Raw genomic sequence first — 24,529 nt, 5'->3', positions numbered from 1 at the left:
TTTTTCCACTCTGCCCAGAAATAAAGTTGTTGAGTTTCCTAGTACTATCTACATCTTCTGTCAAGATTTCCTCACCCCACCCCCTCTCAAAATTTACAAGTCAATCCCCCTCCTCAAATGTTTATCTTGTATTTTTGTAAAAACTTCCAAGGACCGAATCCTGCAATCTAGTCCACCCAAGTCAACGGGGCCCACTCAAAGCCTTAGTCTTCACATCGTGTGCTATCCTTTTTTTATTTTGTCACACTTGTCTTTGTAAATCATTTTCTCAATTCTCTTAATCTGGTTCCATGTATTTCATCTGACGTAGCAATGAACCTGCTGTTTTCTCTTTCTGCCGTGATTGTACCCATTAGTTCAGTGATCCTAGGTACTGATCACTTTTTATTTATACCATTGAGAGAAAAATATACTAGAAACATTCTCAGCTTTTAAAGGGGGCGGAGGGCGGAAGGAACACCAAATGATTGGAAGGTAGCACAATAGCCAAAAGTGTTGGATTCCAGCACAAAATAGCATCTGGCATAAAAATGTCTGACATGAATACTCTGTAGCAACAGGTGTTTTTGTAGGCAATACTTGCTGTGTGTCAGAAGTTTGTGGCACTACTAGCCAGTTTAAAAAAGGGAGGAGGCCATTTATATTTTTAATGATAAAATCCTTTGGCCCAAGAACCTAATGTAAAGTGCCATGAGGTAACAAAAGGAAAAAGGCAGCCAAGTGGTTATTTTAAAATTTGAGATATATTATCTCAAAGTTCTGGATTGCAACAGAAGATGCAAATTCCCCAGGGAGAGTTTTTCTCTTTGGGGCTTGAAAAACGCGGTCGTGAGACACATACAGAATATTGTGTGCTAGGTAGCAAAATTAAATTCACTATTCCTGCCCATATATATTAATCAAACCATGATGAGCGTAAATAGAAGAATTATAGGAATGATTCTCCACACAGAACCAGTGGCTTTCACTGTTGATATTTATTGGCTTTGCTATGCAGCAGTGCAATAAAACAAAACATTACTAGAAAAAAACCTTTGTTATAGTCTCAACAGTGTTGCTTTTGTTTTGATGGGAGTTTAAGTATTGCTCTACTTTTTTTCTCCCACTGTCACTTACGAATAAAGAGGAGGGAGGGAGAGTACAAGTCAGTCCTGAACTAAGCTGTACTTATTAAGTGTTCAATGGAAGAATGTTAAAAGAGAAAATAGAACAACAATCTTTGCCTTGTGTATTTACATAAGGCTGTAGTTGGAGTTTTTCAAGTCAAAGTAAATAAGGTTCATAGTCTCCCTGATGGTTCATTTCCTTCAACAAAAAGGAACTGAAGCTGATCCAGGAGTTAGCATGCCAAGTAAGCTAGGAACAGAGCAGGAGATCTATGAATGGAGAAATGTCTACAATTAGATGGAAGACATAAGAATCAGGATCTGGAGGAATGAGCCATATTGAGCTTTTCCACCCCGATGCTACCTAGGCAATAATTAAAGATGGCACTGAGTGTTCCCTAACTGGCAATATTTTCATACCCCCCGCCCCTAATATGTACGTGTGTTTGTTTTCTCTTTATCTTTCACCAACTCTAATTGTGGGTTGATGTTACTGGGGGGAGGTAAAAAGGTGGTTCTTGTATTTGGATCTGAACAAGCTGTGGCAGAGAAAAGCCTTCTAAGTATTCTACAGCAAGAATCTTACCACTGAAAATGCTCTACCCACTGCAGGCAAGAGTCTGAATCTGGGCCAGCTGCATACACTTGGGGAACCATATCTGTTTTGGAAAATTGTGATTGGATAGGCAGTCTTTGAGGGAGCTTAGACACAGCCCATTAAGTCTGTGATCCATCAAGGTGCCTAGCACGTGCTTAACTTAAGCACAAGAATATTTGCATTGAGTTTAATGGGACTACTCACATTCTAAGTACCTTGCTGAATCAGAGCCATAAAGGGCCATGTCCATCTACCTTGTTGAATCAGGGCATTTATGCCTTGTAGATCAGGGCTCACATCTTAACTTCAATCCAAAACAGGATTAGCAGACAGAGGTCTCATGCATTGGGTTTGCCATTTTGTGATGGTAATGATGCTAATAGAACTGGACTCTTAGGGTATGTCTACACTACCCGCCGGACCGGCAGGCAGCGATCAATTTATCGCATCTAGTCTAGATGCGATAAATCGACCCCCGAGCCCTCTCCCGTCGACTCCTGTACTCCAGGGCCGCGAGAGGCGCAGGCAGAGTCGACGGCAGCAGTCGACTCACCGCGGTGAAGACACCACAGTAAGTCGATCTAAGTACGTCGACTTCAGCTACATTGTTGACGTAGCTGAAGTTGCATAACTTAGATCGATCCCCCCACCCCAGTGTAGAACAGGGCTTAGTCAATTCACTTTCACTTGTAAAATAATAATGTAGTACTGTACTGATGAAAAAGCCCACTGCTATAACACACATGCAAAAAAACCCTAATCCAGTTATGATGCAGATGGAGGAGGACCATGAAGTGGAGTGGCTAAAACTATTTAGAGTGGAAGCCCGAATGGGTATGACAGGCATTTGTTTTAATGCTACTGCTTAGCCATGCATATGTGGTCTTGTCACTGTTAAGTCAGGAAAAAGAAAACACCAGGTTAAGAAGAATTATTATTTAACATATATATTGCGATAGTTCCTACGGACCAGCCGAGTCAGGGCCTCACCCTGCAAGGTTCTGAATAAGGTCACAAGAACAACCTCTGTCCTCAGCTTGTGAGTATGTAAAAAAGATCAAGGTCGTAAAATAAATCTTAATGTAAACCTCATTATCAATTATACACAACTAACATTGTATTATTGTTTTCATGCAATGAGGTTCTCTTAAGCAATTGATTAAAATTAAATGAGAAAACCACATCAGAATCTAAACACTATCATTCCAGCTCTTTTAAAAAAAAATTTAGATGGTAATAAACAACTTTTAATTAAGCTGGATAATGTATTGCTACATCAGCACCCAAGTATAATTAATCCCTTGATTGACTAGATAAGTATGTGGATTCAGTTTTCTATAAACCGCAGGGGACTCTTTTAAAAAAAGTTTCACACAACTCTATTCTAATCCCTTTGACAGCAAAAGAATTTAACAATCATCAGGTAATTTTTCAATCTGCCTAAAATTACAAGCAAGTTGAGAAATTTGAATGGCTGACTCAATCTGCTCTAGATGTAAAAAATTAAAATCCAGACGTTTTCCCAGAGCTCAGGGCGAAAAAATAGAAACAGATGCTTCTTTAAAGACTCACGACTTCATACGTTTCTACTTAAAATTTGTGAATATTTAATTTCCTATATAATATTTCCTAAGTTTCCATCTCAGATTTTGTTTTCTTGATCTACTGATGCAATTTTAAAAGTCTAATGAATCTTCCACCAAGGCCAAAACTTCCAAACAGTTATGATCAAAATTACTCCCTAAAACAATACAAAATAGTTTAGGTGATATATTCATTATCAACAATAGCGCACCTTTCAGATAAGCCAGTTTAGTGACAAGTAAGCAAGCTACAACTGAGCTACCTGAGTGAAAAAGGTTTTGCCCATAATGAATCTTAAATACAAAGCAAAAGATTTCAGACAGCAGATCTTTTCTGGGAATTTTTCAGATATTCCCAATTCCCAATATCTCAGGGCGAAAAAATCCTATAACCCAAATAACAAAAGAAAGGCAATATTCTGCAGGTAGCTTTCAACAACTTAATGACCACCAAGTCAATAGTTGTAATATTGCCACTTTGTTCTTTAGAGAAACTCATTCTCTTTCCTCTATTTTTTAAACTTCTATTAAAATAAGAGTTAAGAATATAAAGATATTGACACAACAAGAAACAGCCTTCGGTGCAAAAAAGCAAAGCCCTTATGTTCTGTAGATCCTGAGGTCACTAGAGAAGTTAGATGGAGTCAGCAAGAGCCTGCAGTGTGAAAGAATATGTCTCATAGCAGCAGAATCCCTGCCAAAGTCTCAAAACAACTTGTAGTACATGAAAATGAATCCTTATAGCCAGCTAAAGTTTGATTGTGGTGTAGAAGAACCTGCATAGGAAGAAAATGTCAGGTACTAAAGGGCTCTTTAACCTAGTGGAAAATGAGGAATTTCTTACCCGATAATTTTCTTTCTGCAGCCCAGCATCTCCAACAATACTGTTGGGCTACTCAGAGGCAGTGCAGCATTGCACCACAGCCCATGCAGGCCATGCCCCCTTCTCCGCCTTCCCTCCAGAAGAGCCATTCCAAAAGCAATGCACAAAGTCTTTGAATATGATTAGTCACAATAATCTTAATAACAAACTGTAAGTTATGTGTGATAGACTAACTGGCCTGCGAACTGCATAGCTGAGGGGGCCCAAGCCAACTAGGTGCAAACGAGGCTGTTGTCTTGGCCTGATGGAGCAGAGACCCCCAGCCAGGACTGCAAGGAGAATGATCCCCCTGCCATGGGGAAGGCCACTCCGCTGCTAAACAGCTCCTGCCTGGGGATGGCCCCTCACTCTTGGCTGGTGAACAAACAAGTGGGGCTGCAGAAGGCTCTCTGCAGGGCCGGTGACACCTCATCCCAGCAGGTGCAAGTTGTGGGGAAGGGTGCAAGCCTGGCAAGGCAGAGCAGAGAACTGGCACTCTCAGGTGGTGAATGAGTGGGGCTGTGACAGCAGGACTGCAGAGGGCTTCCTGTGCTGCTGTAGGATCAGTGACACCTGATGTCTACAGGTGCATGGGGTGGGAGTGGGAGGCTGCTCTTGTTCAGACTGTTATCGATGGATTTTCCCCCCCATCACTTTCAGTGTCAGCTGAAATTGACATTTACCAACATCTATTGATTTAAATTGAATCCTGCCAAACCTCTGCATACCCCAGACCCATAGAACTTCCCAGGATTAATGCCTGCTTCAAGTCCAAGACCTGTGTTTGAACTGAAGCATCCCTTCTTAAAAAAATCCAATCTTGATTTAAAAGTGTCCAGGGATGGAGACTTCACCACAACCCTTGGTAAATTGCTCCAATGATTAATCACCCTCATTGTTAAAAACGTGCACCTTATTTCTAGTGAGTTTGTCTAGCTTCACCTTCTAGTCATTGGTTCGTGTTATACCTCTGTTGGCGAGATTGAAGAGCCTTCTATTAAATTTCTGTTGCCAATGTACGTACTTACAGACTGGGATCAAGTCACCCCTTAACCTTCTCTTTGATAAAATAAACAGATTAACCTTCAGTTTAAGCAGTGACTTCTATCTCTATAAGGCATATTTTCCAATCCTTCATAGGGGAAGCTGCAAGCAGTAAACATTAAATAGGGACAGATAAAGAAACAGACTGAAATAGAGAAATCTTGCCTCCTAAGTAAATTCATGAATGGCACAAGTTTGGTTTTTGTTGTTGTTTTTGTGTTTTCTTTGATCACCACATGCACTACTTTCCTTGCAAAGAAGGCCTCTGCAGAGGACAGAAAGTCCACCTTATAATATTTAATAAATGTGTTGATGGAGGACCATATTGATGCCCTACAGACTTCCTCAGTCAAAGTACAAGATTTTTCTGCACATGATCTTCCCAGGGATCTTGTAGAGTGTGCTCTGCTTTCTTCAGGACTAGGTTCGCCTGATGCCTCCAGAAAGCATAATTTAATCTATCTGCCAGGGATAGTGTGGGTACCTGAAGACCTTGGCACTTTGGGTCAAAGAACACAAATAAGATGATGGATCAATTCAGTGTGCTTGAGGTATATCTTTAGTGCTCTGCCTACGTCCAGATTATCTCACAGCTTTTCAGTAGGGTGCTGTGGATTTGGACAGAATGATGAAAGCACTGCTCCCTATGAAGCATGGAAAGATCAATTCACCTTTGGTAAGAGATCCTAGCACCCTTAGAACCATCTTGTCATTGAAAAACACCGTGGTTCCTGGATAGATAGAACGGCTAACTCCAAGACTCAGCTAGTAGACATGAGAGTGACCAAAAAGCAGGTTTTAATGGATGGGTAGAATGGTGCGAGTGTTGTCACTGAAGCAAAGGGTGGGCAGTTAGGGCTTTTAGCACAAGTGGCAGGCCCCACTTAGGAAAATTTGGTCTGACTGCAAATCTAGCTGCTCTGAGAAATCTTCAAACTTGAGGACTGTCAGCTAATGAGACCAAGGACCCTGGGTGCAAAACAGTGCTTATGGTTGACACCTTATGGGCTATATAGTGCTGGGCTGAAGTCCCTTTTCCATACTGTCCTGCATAGCTGTGATACCAGTGTCCTTGGGGTTTCTGTTTTCTTGATATGAACTGTACTGTTCCCAGATGGAAGAATAAGCCTTTAGCATTAAAGTTCTTCTGGAGGTCAGCAGAATCCAAGGGCAATTAGCACTTCCCTCTCAACAGCCAAGCTGCCAGCTAGATACTGCCAGGGTCTGAATGGAGGATGGGACGTTGGTGAAGGATGCCCTTTCTCACTGGAAGATGCAGTGGAGGTTCCAATACCAGGTCCAAAAAAATAGTCTCCTGATTCATCAGGCCAGAGCACAGCCTGTTGTCATAGTGAGCTCTTAAGAGATGGTGCTGCCATCTCTGTTTTTGCAGTCTGATCCAGTTCTCTGAAGTCAGGATAGTTCTTGTCTAGGGCTGTTAGGTCATCCAGCCAGGTCACTGCTGGGGATGCCCGGAGAGTAGCCAAGGAAGCTTCAAAATCCCTTCTGTTGGATGTATCCTTGGGAAAGAAAATCCATTCCAATGGTATTAGTGTACCTTTTGCTAATGTTGCCACTGCCGTCTTGACCTTGGTATTTCTGTGGTGGCATTTTTTGGCTCTTGCATCATACTATCACAGAATTGTGGGAGTCGCTGAACTACAGAAAGGCATACTAAGAACCAATGGCTGGAAATTAAAGCCAGAAAAAATTCAAATTGGAAAAAAGGAACAAATTTTTTAACCAGGAGGATGATTAATGCTTGGAACAAAACTACCAAAGGAAGTGGTGGATTCTCCATCTCTTGAAGCCTTCAAATCAAGACTAGATGCCTTTCACGAAGAGGTGCTTTAGTCAAACAAGTTATTGGGCTCAATGCAGGGTAGTTGCATGGAATTCTATGGCCCACGTTATACCGATCAGACTAGAAGATCTAATAGTCCCTCTTCTGGCCTTAAAATCTATGAAATTCAAAATTATGGAACCAGTGGGTTTGGAATTCAAGAACAAGCTGACTGCAAGACTGTGTTGCTGAAATTGGCATAGTCTCTGGCCTGCTGTGTGATGGCATAGTGCATCGAGAATCTGTGCACCAAAGACCAGGTTACTGCCCTGTAGATGTACTGAATAGGGACTTGAGCTAGGAAGGTGGCCAAGGAGGCCTGCGATCTTGTGGAATGAGTGGTCAGGTTAGCTGGAGGTGCAACGCCGGCCAGCTCGTAACACGCATGAATGCATGATGTAATCCAGGGTGAAATCCTCTTGGTGGAGACAGGAAGGAGCTGGGTTGATCTGCAAAACAGTTTGGTTCTCTGTATGTAGAATGCCAGGGCACATCTAACATCCACGGAGTGTAGGCACTGTTCCTCTCTGTTCGCATGCAGCTGGCAGAAAGACTGCTTGACTGCACTGTATCCTCAAAGAAGATCATATATGGGGGTTCCGATGTGAGGGCACAGATCTCCAAAACCCTTCTGGCTGAGGTGATGGCTACTGAGGCAGCCGCTTTCCAGGAGAGGTGCACTAATGAGCACATTGCCAGTGGCTCCAACAGGGGACCGGTAAGCTTTGACAATTTGAGATTTAGGTCCCAGAGTGGAATCAACTCTCTTACCTGGTGGTATAATCTCTCCAGCATTTAAGAAAATAGTTAACCATGTTGTGCAAAAAGACAGACCGGTTGGCGACCCGGGGATGAAATGCTGAAATGGCTGCTAGGTGACTGAAGACACAACCAAATCCTATTATTTCAGAAGCAAAAGATACTCCAATATGCATTGCAATGAGGATTGCTTGGGCAGAACTCCGTATTGGGAGGACCAGATGGAGAATCGTTTCCATTTTGCAATGTAAGTGGTCCTGGTGGAGGTTTTCTAATGCCTAGCAGGACTCTACAGACTTGCTCCAAGCACGCTTGCTCCTCAAGATCCATCTACGGAGCTTACAGGCTGTCAAATGAAGAGAGCTGAGGTTCGGGTGTAGTACCAATCATGGTTGCAGGAGATCAGGTCCGAGTGTTCCGGCAGCAGGAGAGGGCTCTCTACCGAGAGGCCTAAGAGGATGGACTGCCCCGAGTCCTCTGACATTGATATGAAGAGAGAGCTCCTCTGGGGACCATAGGCCTTGAATCCTGAAGGACCCTAAGTGGGCTCTCCAGCCCAGTGCTGACACGTCAGAGACATCGATGGTTGGGGGCTGTGAACAGGGCATTCTCGCACAGACCACGCGGTGGTTCAGCGACTAAGTCAGTGAACTGAGGACTTGAGCAGGGATGGTGAACACCAATCCAGATGATGTCGCAAAGGTGAACGTACTGTGTCCAGCCAGATTTGGAGAGGTCTGAGACGCAGTCTCAGGTGTTAAACTGTGTAAGTGCATGATGCTATGTGACCCAGAAGACTCAGACATTTTCAAGCTGTTGTGATTGGATGAGTCTGGAGGGATTTTATCAAGACTGTGAATTGCCCAAAACCGGTCTTCCGGAAGCCTGGATGGAGTCAAAATCCGCACTGATGAACTCTGTCCTCTGCACTGAGATAAGTGTGGGTTTCTGTGTGTTTATCAGTAGGGCTAGGGCCAAGAAGGTCAATTGTATGAGATGCATGTTGGATTACACCTAAGCTCTGGATTGGCCTTTGATTAGCCAGTCATTGAGGTGCAACTTTAAGTTCTTGAGATAGCAGTTGAGACCACATAGGTCTAGAATAGATCTGAGAGCATCCTTGGGTTTTGGGATTAGGAAGTAATGGGAATAGTGATGCGGAATCTCTTCTATGGCTCCCACCTGAAGGAGGGATTGGACCTCTTGTTCCAATAGTTGCTCGTGAAAAGGGGGGGAGGGAGTAAGGCAGGGTAGACAAAAACTGGAGGGTATATCCCACTTCTATTGAGCTAAGTACCCAACAGTCCGAAGTAATGTGGGTGCAGGCATTGAAGAAGTGGGTCAGGTGGTTCGAAAAAAGAGGAGTAACTGGATTCGATATTGTGAGGATTGAGATGTCAACCTCGAGCATCTCATCAAAACGAGTGTTTCGAGCTCCCCGGGAGTCTGGAGGCGATCTGCATCAGCCCTCCTGAGGCCGGCGAAAGAGGTCTATGTCTGTTCTTCTGCCTCGGCCGTTCCTGGCTGGCTGGGCAAAGTAACAGACAATCTGTTAGGGCCTGTAATTCTTCCTGGATACTGCTAGAGTATATAGCCCCTGGGATTTCAGGGTCACCTTAGAGTCCTTAAACCTATGGAGCCTAGCATTGGTTTGCTCCTAAAAGAGCATGGACCCGTCAAAGGGGAGATCTTGGAGGGTTTGTTGTACCCCTTGGAGAAAACCTGACAATGGCAATTATGAGCTTCTGTGCATGGTCACTACTGTGGCCACAGATCTGGCTGCAGAATCAGCCGCATCCAGGAGCTACCTGTAAGGAGGCTCTCGCCACTGTTTTCCCCTCCTCGATCAGGGAGAACTCAAACTTTTGTATAGCCTCCCACATATTGAAGTCAGTGGCACAGCAGAACCTGCTTGTTTGCTATGCACACAGTTATTTAGCCCACACACAAGTACTACATCTTAAAGGTGCTGAGTACATAACAAAAACTGATTAGCAAAGCATTCTAATTCATGTATCTAATGATCTGGGCAATCAGAAAATAAGATGACAGAGAAACTAAACAGAAAAAGGCTAGAAAATATGTCCAAGGAGACAGGGTAAAAAAGTTGATTAACAAGAGGTGATTCAGGATTATTATTGAAATATACAAAAACATTATTCATATTCTCCTAACAGTTTTCCAAAAAGAACTTCACAAATGACATTCCAAATTAGACATGCAAAATAATAGGGAAATGATCATTCTAGTATGAAATAAACATTGAGAGAAAAACCTGTGATAATATGCAGCAGTGCAGAAATGCGGCAAATCTTTTCCTTTTGTTATTTCTAAATTATTTCAACAGGTAACTTTGTACAAGGAGTCAGACGTAGAGGACTTTGGATTCAGTGTCTCAGATGGTTTATTGGAAAAAGGCGTATATGTTAAAAACATTAGACCAGCTGGACCTGGGGATCTAGGTGGTTTGAAGCCATATGACAGACTTTTACAGGTAACACTATCCGTACTTTGTATAAAGTTTACTTTGTAAAAGGTGTATGTGATAAATATTGTATGGGATTTATATATAAAATGTTTAACAGAGTATAATGTTTTTATTGTCACTTGTTTGGAATGACCATATTACCCATATTCTGTTTATACCACCCTCTAGAAAATAAGTGCAACTTTTTAGCGTTTTAAATGTGTTTATTGGTACAATAGTGTGTATCTCAGTTATCCTGCTTCATAGTAATTAACTGGAAATAAGTCAGACATCCAGATGAGAAAAGTTAGTACCAACACATTTTAAACTCTAAAAATATTTAAGCTAGATTTTCTATAACACTATTTTATGAAGTCAGATACTTCAAAACACCAAGGTGGTGTACAAATTACTCCTGCGCGCACAGTATTTTAAAATGCTGCAGAATTCTGCAAATGTTATTTGTCAAATAAATGTGGAGGCACCAGCATGGCATTAGGGAGCACAGGCCACTGGCTGCACAGAGGTGGGAGATCACTCTGCAGTTGCCCCCACCCCAGGACACAGACTCAGTGGTGAGGCTGCACCCAACCCTGACACAGCGCTATGACCGGGCCACCCCAGAAACACCTCGGGGCCCTGCCCCTCTGTGTCAGGCACACCAGGTGTGGGCAGGCAGGCTCAGCAGGGCAGGATCCAAGTGTGGAGGGGCTTAATGGGTGTGGGGGGTCTAGGTGTGGGTTGAGAGGGTTCTATGTGGGGCAATCTGGGAGCGGGGTGATCTGGATGCAATGATAATGGGACTCTGCAGGGGGGTCCAGGTGAATGTGGTTGGGGCTCAACCAGGTGTGTGTGGGGGTCTGGGTGTGGTGGACCAGATGCTGTGGGAGTGGGGCTTATTGGGAGGGTTCTGAGTGTGGGGGTGGGGGGAGGCTTGTTGGGAAGGTCTCTGTATGAGGGGTCTGGATGCCCAGGGGTTGGGCAGATGAGGGAGCAGGTCCCTGCACAGGGTTCCCTCCCTGCAGCTGAGGAGCGATGGGTGCAGGAAGTGGGAGGGGTGAGGGGAGGGAAGAGAAGAGTTTGCAGAGCTTCCTGCAACTGCTGGAGAAATCTGAGGGTGGGTCTGACCTGGCCCCAGATGCCATGCAGGGGAAGAGGAAGTCAAAGTCCTGTCCGCAGCTGAGCCCAGCACAGGGTAGGTGCCACCAGCCAGGTCTTCCCCAATCCCGCCCCCGCCCCCCACTGATCTACCTCTCTGCTGGCTGCCCTGCGCACCTGAAACATAGTGCTGGGGAGGGTCGCATGACTACTCTGGTGGCTTCCCTGTGAGAAAGTCATTTTTCTGCAGGGGACATAAATTATGCACATGCACAGAATTCCCCCAGGAGTAACAAATGCTTACTGTTGAGCAGAAATTTCCAACTTTCCTGTGGTATGTTCTTCCTCAGTTTGTGGTGCTCATTGTTCTTGAGATATTGCTGTATGTGGTCTACAAATGAGTAGTCAGTCACGTATCTGATCAGTGCAGGCCCTGCTCTCACCAGATACCAACTACTACATTAGCAGAACTTACTCCAAACATTTATTTTGAAACTAGAGTCTAAAATGGGTTGGAAATTATTTTTTAAACTTTTCTCTCCGACCACTTTCAATATAAATGTTTTAATTATTCATAAGACACACTTCTGGGAAAACCTGCTTAAGAGGACTGAAATGTTAGAAATAGTCTGTTACATTTATATTAGTGAACTTAGTGCAAGTGAGAAATAAGTCATGTTTATTTGATAATCATGACCACATGATATGTACTAGCATTAACTGCAATATGGTAAATACTGATTAGAAAAAAGTTTTCTGTTCTCCTTAAACCATGTTGTTGCATTTTCTGTATTTTGTGTACTTCATCTACAGGGCCACTCACATATTCTAGTCATATTTTAGAGAACATCTGTGTTTCTTAGATACTTGTGTTATGTTGCTTTCTTTTCTAAATCTAAAACAGTAATAAAACTAAACCAACACTTTAAACCTTTCAGGTAAATCATGTTCGTACCAGAGATTTTGACTGCTGTCTAGTTGTGCCTCTCATAGCAGAATCTGGCAATAAACTGGAACTGGTTATTAGCAGAAACCCACTGGCCTCTCAGAAGGTGACCTCAGATCAACAAACTTTAGCAGGTGGGGAATGGAATGACCAAAATAATGCCTTCCTTCAACAAACCGGACATACTGCTAGTGTGGAGACACGAGATCCTACAAACACAATATAGCAACAAGTTATTTTAGTGGGATACTCCGAAATGAAAGACAATATATGGTGCTAAATCCCCTTTTCAAATTTCTGTGACACTTGAGGCACAGATGTCATGTGGCATTAAAAAGCCCAGAGGGTCTGACTATCCCTCTCAAGGCTCGTGTTACTTCATGGATTACTTTAAAAATTGAGTTTGGTTTTTAATGTGATGGCCACTGAGTAGTGCCATTCCAAACTAAGCCTGATGTCAGAGAAGTCAGAATGATATTGAGTAAAGAAAATGGCTAATGGCCTTATTTTTTTTTCCTGAAGTAGCAGAAAGGGAGACCTTTAAAAGAGACTGAATTGCTCCTTCCTGTCTTAACCGCATCATTAGTTTTTGAGCAGAAAAAATAGAATTAGTCTCTTTTTCCACAGGTGTCTGGCTTTTGGTTTTTTTAATACAGCTAGCTGGCTACTGAGTGAGGGGGATCATGAGATGGGGGTATGATGCCCCAATACTGTTAGAGTAGTGTTTTGTGAACCATTGCTCTGCTGCAGCATGAGGGGTGCAGCCATCACACTAAGTGCTGTTCAAGTGTTTTAGCAAAGATGCACGTAGGAAGCTGCAGTGTGTGGTGGTCAAGTGTACTGCCCAACTGTGCTACAATTTTATTAGAAGTTTCGTTATTCCCTATGCAATGGAAGTACTAGACAGGATGTGTCTTGGAACGGTAAGATTCATTTCAAGCAGAGATGTTTTAGGTAGTGGAAAACTTCTGATGAAGGATTACTGAATAGAAGTAAAACAAATGAGTTATTTAAATCAAATTAAAGGTTTTTTTTAAAAAAACAGTCAAGTGGAAATGTTTATATTATATCAACTACTAGTAGCAATGGAGGACTGATGTAAAATCCATTCAAATGAGAATGATTCATACAAGGACATACAAATCTAAATTTTTATTTACTAATAAAACAGTTTCTTGAGGGTTACTAATAGATTTATGAAGTCCATTTACAAAGGCTTTGTTTTCAGCCTTCTCATATTTACCCTTACAAGTTTTTAGAAATTTGAATTGTAAATACATTTTACAAATTCTTTCCTACCCACCCCTCTTGAAGCAATAAAATACTGCCAGTTGCTTTTAATGCTCACCAGCAGCTGCTTTGATTTGTTCCAGTATTCAAGTGGTCATTGGTAATTATTGTTATTTGGTGAATATAAAGATACTGAATTTGTATATTAATTGTAGAGTCTTCATATCTAATCAATTATCTTACAACCAGATTTGTTTTGGGTCAATATAAATTGTTTAGGAAGACTATCCCCCCCATACTGTTTTCCTTTATATGAACAAGCTCACCTGCCCTGCACACACAAGCGTAATGTTTCATTCATGTTTCAGCACTGCCAGAAGATCAGTCACTATGAAATTTAACCCCAAATCATGTAAAAACAGAAAGTTCATGAGTCACTTAAATATGTATTTTTATTTGTAACAAATAAGTATTAAACTGTAAAGTATTTTTGTACAAATTTAATACTTTAATAGCATGATATTTATCGTCTATGTATGGATTTTGGGAACTCAAACTTGCAAATATTTGTATGGAAAAAACTGTATAAAATGGAATAAACAGTGATTTAAAGACAGTATTCTTAACAACGAGACGGTATTTGCATGTATTGGACAGCAGGAAAAATAGCATATTTACAAACTATTGCAGAGATATCACATTCCACGATCTTATTTTAATTTATTAAAAAATAAAATTTATTTTTTAAGTATGTCTACCACAAGTGTAGCTAAGACAAGAAATGCAAGCCTCTTTAGGCAAATATTGGGATTTTAAATAATCTATGATGAAATATGCAAAGTATTATTCCAGAACCTAGAAGTCCCAGTCATGAACCAGGACCCCACTGTGCTAGGCAAATATTAGCCATCCAAATTTCAGTATATATTAGTCAGTCAGAAGTTTAAATTTGCACATTTTCCCTATCTGGAAACTTCCAGTGCATCAAGCCAAGTAATTAGCCAGGGTATTAAAAGGAATTCACATTTAGCACTTGACCACACTTTAAGAGCCCTATTTTTCATTACAATCTGTTCAGAGCAAGATTTGACCCAACTTCATGATCCTGTATGGTGGCGATAGCTAGTTAGTACTTATTTGTCACACCCAAACTTCCATGAAGTTACCTAGAGGATATGGGTACAGAAGAAAAATCTGCATTGTAAGTCTTTAGTCAAAATACATGGGTATGAACTGACTGCCATTATCAAACCATAATACTTTGTGTTGCATCAACAATTTATATAGGCTTAAATACTGTGGGCCAAGAAATTCCCTTCTTCTGAACAACTGATCTTTAGGACCTCAAAGCGTCTATTCAAAGTTATTTGTTCAGCTACATTAAAAAGATAATATACAGACATCTTAGCCTTCAAGAAAAAGTTGGCCATATCTTCTGCTAAACACAAGCTAAATTCTGAATATAAAAAGTCCCTATTAAAAGTGATGCTCCTAAAAAAACTTGCAACATATTTAAAAAATTAAGACCGATCCCGCAGACTTTATTTCTCTGTTCCAAGACCTTATTTGGAGTTGTATAACATATTTAAGTGTCATATTAATTAATGTACTTGATTGTTAAGGTCCAAAAAGCTGCTTGGGAGTTGGGCTCCTCAAAGTCAGATTCTGAAGTCTGGTTGACGCAAGGGGCGAGTCTTCATTATTTACCTGTCAAACAAACAGGAAGAGAGTGATGAGGCCTAGAAATAGCACTTAAAATATAGTAAAGTGTTACTATGCAACACAAGGATTATTTTCAAGAAAAGATTTTCATTAATGACAGAGGTAGTTTAGAATTATTTTCAAAAAACAATATACAAGTGGCAAACCCCAGGAGAGACTGTCTTTGTAAATGTTAATTATCTTTAGTATAATTTAATGTGTATAAAAGAAGTTTGCATGGTTTATATTAATATTGTACTTTTGCACAGGTCAGCCCCTACAATTTTTGTTGTTGTTTATAGCCATCAATTATTAATGCATTTTGAGCAAGTCAAAGAGCCAGTGCGATCAATAACAATTTATCAAATATTACTTCTAAGATCATAACTAGTTTAAACAGTAACCATTAATTACTCAGACTGTATGACAAGCTTCATCCTCTCATTCATTCCATATGAGACCTGAGGAAACTTTCCCAACAAAAGATTAATTAAACTGATATGTTCCCACAAAAAGTTTTGGTTTTGGTGAAACTGTATTTTCTGCCAAAATGTTTAGCTGAAGAATTCTCAACCAGCTCTATGCAAAAGTTTTATTTTAAATACTCTTTAAAGGGCTTCTTACCATAGTAACTTTTGAAGGACTTTCAAAACTATCTGTAAAACTGCCTGGTCTTTTACATCCATTTGATTTAACGGGAGTCTCACTACCTGCACTGGCCAGTTCAGCAGTACTCCACTGTCCATTATTAGTTTGTATGTCATTAAGAACTGCAGACTCTTCTGCTTTAATGAAGTCATCTTCAACAAGTACAGAAGAGAGGGGAATATCCTCAGTTACTGAAATGGGACCAGGTTGAGTATCATGCCCTTGACTTTGCCAACAACCGTTTAGGTGAGATGACATTTGTTCTGGAGAGTCACTCATTTCTGCAAAGGTCTCTCTTAAACGTTGCTGTAAGCGAGTTTTTCTGGGAAAGCCCTTCGTAGTAACTGCTTTCCTGAGTTGAGTCTCTTCAGCCACAATATAGACCCGGCAGCATCCTCGAGTCACAGCTGTGTATACATGCTGCCAGTGCTGTGGGCCTGCATTCCCGACTACATAGACAATTGTTTTTTCCTCTGAACCCTGAAACACACACACAGGTTTTTAAGAACTCTTAACAAATTAAAAGTATTTAAAATAACAAGAAACAAGGGCTTACTAGAGAAGTGCCATCAGTTAACTACAGAAGTATGGTCATGAATTTTGGGCTGTATTTTTTATGTTACTTACATAGGTGCATACTAGTATGTAGACAAAGTTGGACTAGAAGGCAAGATTCTGTACAAGTCTATAAATGAAGGAGACTCTTCTTTGCCTAAATTCTCAAAGTTTTAGTTTCTCAAAGTTTGTTTCAATTTCCATGTCCACAATAACAAAACAAGTCAACTACATTCACACATCCCACTTGGCTACAGAAAATGGACTAACTAATACTTCATAATACTGGATGTCTATCATGGAATTTGATTTAGACTAGTCAACTTGTGTAACTTATTTTTTTTAAGAGTTACTGGATAGTAAGTTAATTTCCATTGGATCAATCAGTGCCTTCATTCAGACTTACTGCAAAGCTACTCAGCTAATCCCAGTGGGAGGGTAAACCAAAGAGCCAGTATCACACCACTTCCTTCCCTCACACCCCAAAGTTGTTCCTAAGTTCATATTCAAGGACTTTATGTCTTAAGGGTGCTCCTGAAACCAAATCTTTCCCATGAAATTACAGAGCAACAGTGCAGTCAGGCTTTTTACTGGTTGACATAACTGTGCTGAATTACAGTTCTTACCTGAAATGTGTGAATAGTTCTGGCCCATGCATGCCTTATTTGACACTCTCTCCTCAGTGCCTCATACACCACAGTGAATTTGGAGCCATACGTGCTGCTGATGGTCAATAAACGACACTTATCGACTTCTACATCCTATAGAACCAGCATGTGAGGAGACTTCATGACCAGTTTGTAGTAGAAATCAGATCAACATGTACACAGTTTAAGGGCTGTAGCTATGGAATCATATTAACTGACCCAGTTCTTTCAATAACAATATAACTGCACAATAAGCTTAATCCAAAGAAAGCATATTTGATGATAGAAGTCTCAGTTGACTCCTCCCCTATTTCAAAACAAACACCTTGTGAGGAAATAACGTGCTGTCCTTTATTCAGGTTTGTCTCCACTCCTGCTACTAGTCCCCAGAAGTTCTGGTTTCTGACTGCTGTCCCTACCAGCAGGGGCCTCATTTACTACTGGCAGGGGACCAATTGCCCCTTCCCAGACTTCTCATATCTCCTTTCCAGCCAGCATTGCAGTATCTACCTCAGGCCCGCAGGGGCCACTGTGGGGCAGGCTGGGCAGGGCCAGGCCAAGGCTCCTAATTCCCATGTTGGCAGCACCAACTAGATAGGAAGCCGCAACAGCAGCTGGAGCTGAGCACAGAATGAGCCAAGCCCCAATCCCTGCCCTGGTCATTAGTGAGGACTGCCCCATGCCCATATTTCCCAGGATAGAACCAGCCTACCACCTCCTCATCCCCCTCTGGGATGGGACCACCCTCTAACCCCCTCACGAGCAATGGTGGCCTTAGCAGGAAAGTGAAAACGGGGGTGCTAATGCAATTTTGTGGTAAATCCTAACAATTAATTATTAATCTTTCAAAATAATACATACATCTGTTATAAAAAATATTTCTCCATTGCACAATCGTCTGTCATCCTCAGCACTGCCCCCAAGATCACCAGGTAGCTTTTGTCCACTCAAGAAGGCTTTTCTTCTACAACACCATCTGCATTCACATTGATTAGGATTCTGAGAGTCACTTTCCCTTGTGCAAGCTGTGTTATTTTTTGGAAGAAGGTCCTTGAGATAGGCATTCCTTGTGGAACAAATTTTGTCATCACATTGGAACACCAGTCGATTTTTATGGTTTCTGAATCAGGAGAGGGGGGAAAAATTGAAATAAAACAAATATTTATTTGCAACTCACTCAATGTATTTGTGTGGCTCATATGACCAATTCAGATATGCACACTAAGCTTTCATTTAAAAATAAAATTGCTAGCCTTCATGATTGTGAAGATAACCTTCCAAATATAAACAAATGCAGTGTTCGCTTCTGAAGGGCCATCTGAAGTGATGGCTCCAAGAGGTAAGAACTCTCCTGCTTCCTACTATCTCACTGAAGGGTTAATGCTGAAGTCATGACTACTTTGTAACTGATCATTTTAGCAGCTGGCATAGAGAAGGGAGTGGAAGGGACTTGCCTCCAAGAGAGAAATGCAATGCACAGAGAAGAAAGGCAAGTAATGAGAGGAGATAGGCAGGTAGTTTGGGATGGAAGAGGGGCAATGAGCAGGAACAGGAATCATCCTAAAAGGTGAGCATATTTTCCCCCTGGACAAACAATAATTAGAAGTTTGGTTACTACACAGAGATCATAATCTACCCAAGCAATTTATGCAGTCCTCTCTCTCACTTATACCAACAGGAGATAAAACTATTTACTACCCTTAATCTATAGTTTAAATTTATACCCTGGCCCCAAGTCAATTAAAAATGGAGTTCAGTCCACTGCACAGAATGAGTCTGGCACTCCTGTGCCAGAAGAAAATGTTTCACAAAAGTTGAAGTCACATACACATTTTAAATCAGAAGATAGAAAGGATGGGTCTTTTTTAAAAACAAACAAACAAAAAACCACGAGAGCCTTGCAGATCTAGAAACCCAAGGAGCTCTGCAAAGCCATATCATGATTGTAAGTAAGTATGGCAGCCATTAAAAGTACAAGTAAATTGCAAAGGAAAAAAATATATAGTTTGCACCCTATTTTGGGTTTTTATGGGTAAAAAAAGTCAAAGCATTTTGACTCCCCTCCCCCCGCAGTCTTTGACATTAAAAATGTAGATCCTACACTTCTTAAAAGATTATGGTGACTGGAGAACAAGTGCAATGTAAGGATAAGATTTAGTCACAGATTCCGTGACTTTAACGAACCTCCACGACTTGTTCGGCTTCAGCTCCCGTGGCTATGGTGGGGGCTGGATTACCCCTCCCCATACAAACCCCCAGCGGCAGGGCTCAGAGCCAACCCACCACTTGGACTGTCAGTTCCACCCTCCCCCCTGCCGCCATGTTGTTTTTAGTACAAGTCAAGGACAGTTTACAGGCTTCAGTGAATTTTTGTTTATTGCTCGCTTCCTGTCTGACTTTTACTAAAAGTAACCAGGACAAAATCTTAACCTTAGCAATTGTTGACACCATAAAAGTAGAGAATGAAAGCTAAGTTCTTAAAAGAGAAAAGGATTTTCAGTCAGACTATTTAACTTTTGTTGTTGAAAACATCCCTCAGACATCCGAAACATCCTCCAGAAAAACTAAAGAAGGAAAAACTTGACATTCCTGATGTGTCTAACAGAGGGGCTGGGCGGAAAAAAAAACATTTAAAAAGCCTTTAATGCCTTCTTTGTACACCATAAAGCCAAGAAGAAAAAAAAGGCACATGCCCAGTTTTAAAAAGCCCCAAACATTTGCAGCTTACTTTTTTGACTTTGAAGTTAAATAGTGGGGTTTTTTTGTTTTGTTTTTTTAGTTTGTGGCAAAAATTTGGAAGAAAGGTTAAAGATTCAGCAACCCACCCCTTCAGTTAAGGTGTTGAATCTCTAAGATTCTCCAAAAAGACCTAAAGAAAAAACAAGGAAGACCACACTTGAAATTGCTCATATTTCTAAGGTAAAAAAGTATAAAACACATTTCAGAACCTCTTTAAAAACATAAAGCAGCTGTGACAGAGTACTGAGAGGTGGACCTTGCTTCAGCACTCTGGTCACTATCAGCACCAGTTAGGTTTCCTCAGGGAGGGCCTCACTGGTAACAAGTGGGCCTGATAACTGGGGTTAAAAGAGCACAGGAAGGTGGTGTTGGAAGAGGGAGGGGGCGGGGGAGAGAGAGAGAGAGAGGCAGCTAGGGGAGCCTTCTAGGGGAGTTCTCGGAGTAGAGGCACTTCAATCCAACCCTTGTCAGGAGAGAGACCAGAAAGCTGGAAAACAGTGCAAAGGTGTTGATGCACTGATCTGTATTGGTGGAGGGACTGAGACACTGTAAATAAAGTATATGCTAACGTTGTCAATAAGAAGGTCTCAAAGTGGTATGCGTTTGTGGAAGTGGCAGGAGTATGATAGGCGTGTCCTGTCACAGCAACAAAAAAAATAGCACTACCTCAATTTTTTTAAAATAACTGTTTGCAGGTCAACTTTAATGATCAGCAATTCCTCACAAAATTTTTGGCTTTTGGACATGAACACCTCTTTTAACGAGAGAGAGGATCAATAGCCACGACCCAGGGGTTTTCATCAAACTTACAGATGTGTCACGGAATCTTTATGCTCATTTCTGCTGGCTGTTTAGGTGGCAATTAGAGGACATGCCAAACAAGGCATTGTACAATCACCAAAGACATTATATCTAAAACCAATTTTTAAAAGTTTAAAATATTTTCATGTAGTGTATTTAGAATTTTGGCCCCTTGTGTGAAACAATTTTAAAACATAAAATAAGATGGATAAAGAGAGGAAAGGCAATGTATACACACTATACACCTTTAGACTCAAAACATTGTCTTACCTGGTTAAATGTTTTGAATAGTGCTGACAACAGAGTTCATTTATTAGATCACAATCTTGCCTACAAACAAGAAAGAGGCACAACCTTAGCAACACGAGGCATGTACAAAGAATAATGAACATTTATCTAGAAACAAGCGTGTTCAAACTGAAAGAGGACACATTTTTAGCAGTAAAAAGCAACAGAGGGTCCTGTGGCACCTTTAAGACTAACAGAAGTATTGGGAGCATAAGCTTTCGTGGGTAAGAACCTCACTTCTTCGGATGCAAGAAGTGAGGTTCTTACCCACGAAAGCTTACGCTCCCAATACTTCTGTTAGTCTTAAAGATGCCACAGGACCCTCTGTTGCTTTTTACAGATTCAGACTAACATGGCTACCCCTCTGATTTTTAGCAGTGACAATCTTCTACTGAAAAGTGTTTTAATTCAGAGGTAGTTCAAAAGATGCTGCTGCAAAAGAACAGTTTTGTTTTATTTTAATTCCAGAAGTAAGGCAAGCAGCTTGCAAAATATATCTAGGTAAATTGGGTTTGCTTCCAAGACAGCACAGCAAAACAAGAATTAGTATATTCAGGTATTAGTGCTTGTCTGTCCATAGACTCTTTGGAACTAAAAGGAGTCCAGCATTTTAATGTTTCTTTTCTGGAAACTTGGAGATCTTAAGAACTCTTAAAAACTTGTCATTGCAGATTATGTTCCCACAAGATTTGCTAAATAGTACATTTAAATGGAGCTTAATCAATAACTGTGTGCTAGAATTTACAGGACTTAGGTGTGATGATAAATATTCTGCAAGATCCTCTTCAAAGCAGACCAGAGAAATTAAAAACAACTTCAGAGCCACTTTGGGTTCAGAATATAAATAAAATATAGGTAAAATATCCATAAATCACTACTACTGTTTTAGAATTTGGGGTTTTTACAACTCCAAATTTCCATAGACATCCCCAAGAAAAGCATCAGAATAAGATCAATTTTCTTTACAATTTAATGCTGCAGGTTTGGTTCCTACTGGATGTTAAATCAACAATTTATCTTAATATTGTTTGAGTTTACATTACATGGTTTACAGTAGAGGATCTCAAAGCATTTTACAAATAATTAATTTAGCTTCACAGCACTCCTGTGAGAGTCAGGCAGATATTATCCCACTTTGGGAGGTTAAATGACTAGCACAATGTCACACAAGAAACCTGAGGCAAAGTCAGAAATAAAGCCCCTCTCAACTATTGATTTTGTGTCTCATTTGCACTAGGCAAAAGGTTTTGGAGTTTGGAGGGGGTTTTTAAATTACCAGCCACTTAGATACTAACACAGTCTAGAAATAAGTAAAAATGCAATTGCAATCTAAAGAAATGTGCCCAGGCAATGAACTAATCTTAGGAGCAACAGATCTGGCTGAAAAGACAAATAAGGCCACGACCCCTTGCAACAGCATTCCTAGTGTAGATTAGTTTGTGTGTACAATGAATACTCTAGTAATTATTTGGAAAATTAAAATTACAAAATGACAAATGTTTTGTAATGTAATATGGAAAATTGAAAAGCTGAGATATGGGTGGGTAAGAGACAATTAAGCTTGTAGAGAATGATTATTTGCTTAGCGCTAGAACAGCTTAACAAGATTAACACGAGACTAGATTGTGAAGAAAGAAAAATAGATCATAAGGAATTTAGGAGACCTAAAATCATCTTCATTAGATTATAAAGCTGGTCAAGGGTACAAGCTGGGAGTCAGAAATTGAATAAGGAACCCTGTTCCAATTCAAGTCTGAAAGACAGCTTGTTATCACTCGATTGCTACCACTGGCATGTGAAATTTTGATGTCCTCAAAGCACCTTGAGCAGAGAGCTACTTGTCCCCAGGATGAACATGAACATCCAACACCCATGTGGATAGTTTCTGGCAAAGTACATAGTGCAAAAGGAACCACATAAATTAGCAGTAGAAAACTAAGCTATCAACATTCCACATTAAAAAAAAAAATCTAAGCCAGAGAGAGAAGATAACTGGCCTATTTTCGCCAATACCACCACCAGTCTCTTTTACTCAATTTTTAGACATTTTTAGAACAAAGATGCTAGCAAGAGTTCTTTCAAAGTCTGCATACATGCTCTGCTACCTTCTGAAAGCGATGAACTGTGATTGTTTGGCATCTTGTAGTCCAGGTCCTTTTTCAAGTAAAGTTTGTATGGCAGTTTGCAAATCTAATAATGGACAAAGAAAATTAAGTGTGTAGAACAATAAATAACTTAAGAGAAAAAAATACAATTCAGTATGAAAATAGAATTTGCTTATTTATTTGCTTCAATTCCCCAGTGTGCTAAATTTTGGTTACCTGAAATAGGAAGCTTCATTTAACAAAAAAAAATTAAAAATAAAATAAAAAAATAAAAATTGTGGCAAGCAATGCAGATGTCCCATATCTCAAATCTGGGGGACTATGGTGCTGAAAAAGACATGGGAAAAACCTCTTGCTCCCCTAGGCTACACAGCTTTCTACAATATATTTCACCCAATTAAAAGAAAAACCTCTGGAGTTATCCTTTGATTGGACAGTTTCTAGGGGATTTAAGTATTAAATTTTGAAAAAAAAAGCCTTAAAACTAGAAGTTTAAACTTTGTAACATAACCCATATGAAAATAAATGCAAGTGTTCTGTCCACTGAATACATTTCTTAAGAAACTGGAACACATTAATACTGTGCCAATTACTTTCCTTTCCCCATATTATATTTATGGGGGGTTACGACGTCTTTAAAAAAAAAAAAAAGTGTTATCACTACAGTTGTATTTTGCTATATATGAAATATTTCAAAGGTTAACAAACAAAAGACCCTAAAAATCAAAATACGAACACCAATGTCCCCTGATCCAACACTGTTGACCAACAGGATGGAAGCAAAATCTAGAGTTGAAGGCCTTGTCACCAGCTCCCCAAAAAAGCTAACCCATGGTGCTGTCAGCTCAAGTACCTATCCTCTAGAAATCCAGCCTCATTTAAAGTTCTCTCAAATTAGCACCTGATAATAGTAATAAACTTTTGAAAACCGTGGTCCTAAGCTATAGAGCCTTCTGCACCATTCCCATCACGACTATCTCGTGCCATGGTACCCCTTACTGTAATTTGATTTAAATAATGATTTATCCATTTTATTGGGTTTTTTTAAACTGATGTACATGCATTTAATTCCTGATGGGTAAGCTCATAGTCAAAAGATAAATAACTAAAAATCTAATTTAATATTCTATAATTTTGACTAATTCAAATTTACTGAAAACTGATTTTATGTCAGTTAAATATGTTACACTTTGCAAAAGGGGAAAGATGAGAGTTTTTGCAATATTAACAAATTGTTAACTGAGTATACAAACATACAGTGAGCACCATGTCCAGAAGGCAAAACAACATAAATAAACTTCTTCTCGGGGCTTGGCATTGTCAACTTTTCACTCCAATCAGAGACTTTGAGCACTGAGTCAAACTCTGGGAATTTTCGCTGGGAGATTCTTAACCACAAAAGAAAAAGACAAAAATAGTTTAACATGAAAACATTCTAGCTGTGCATCTCAACCTTTTGCATCATAGTTAAGTTTACTTATACAATTTTATGGATATCTCCTTTAACTT

General features: G+C 40.3%; 2 protein-coding genes across 4 annotated transcripts in view; one reads left to right on the top strand and one right to left on the bottom strand.

The window, feature by feature from the left end:
• GRIP1 (glutamate receptor interacting protein 1) overlaps positions 1-12,553 on the top strand; it is a 511,398-nt gene extending 498,845 nt beyond the window's left edge. For all 3 annotated transcript variants that reach the window (XM_024208047.3, XM_024208049.3, XM_029910842.1), the window contains 2 exons: positions 10,143-10,289; positions 12,299-12,553. In XM_024208047.3, coding sequence (XP_024063815.2) covers positions 10,143-10,289; positions 12,299-12,532 — 381 coding nt within the window. In that variant the 3' untranslated portion in view covers positions 12,533-12,553. The remainder of the gene's footprint in view (positions 1-10,142; positions 10,290-12,298) is intronic.
• A 2,578-nt stretch (positions 12,554-15,131) lies between these two features.
• The window catches only part of HELB (DNA helicase B), a 34,903-nt gene continuing 25,505 nt past the window's right edge, over positions 15,132-24,529 (bottom strand). The window contains exons 7-13 of the mRNA XM_024208050.3: positions 24,278-24,408; positions 23,021-23,105; positions 20,898-20,957; positions 17,949-18,207; positions 17,067-17,201; positions 15,862-16,365; positions 15,132-15,243 (exon numbers count right to left, since the gene is read on the bottom strand). Of these exons, the coding sequence (XP_024063818.2) occupies positions 15,154-15,243; positions 15,862-16,365; positions 17,067-17,201; positions 17,949-18,207; positions 20,898-20,957; positions 23,021-23,105; positions 24,278-24,408 (1,264 nt within the window). The 3' untranslated portion in view covers positions 15,132-15,153. The remainder of the gene's footprint in view (positions 15,244-15,861; positions 16,366-17,066; positions 17,202-17,948; positions 18,208-20,897; positions 20,958-23,020; positions 23,106-24,277; positions 24,409-24,529) is intronic.

This window comes from Terrapene carolina, unplaced genomic scaffold (assembly GCF_002925995.2).
Source record: "Terrapene carolina triunguis isolate 2854851 unplaced genomic scaffold, T_m_triunguis-2.0 Scaffold68, whole genome shotgun sequence".
Lineage (NCBI taxonomy): Eukaryota > Metazoa > Chordata > Testudines > Emydidae > Terrapene > Terrapene triunguis.
This window is presented reverse-complemented; position numbering and strand designations above follow the sequence as displayed.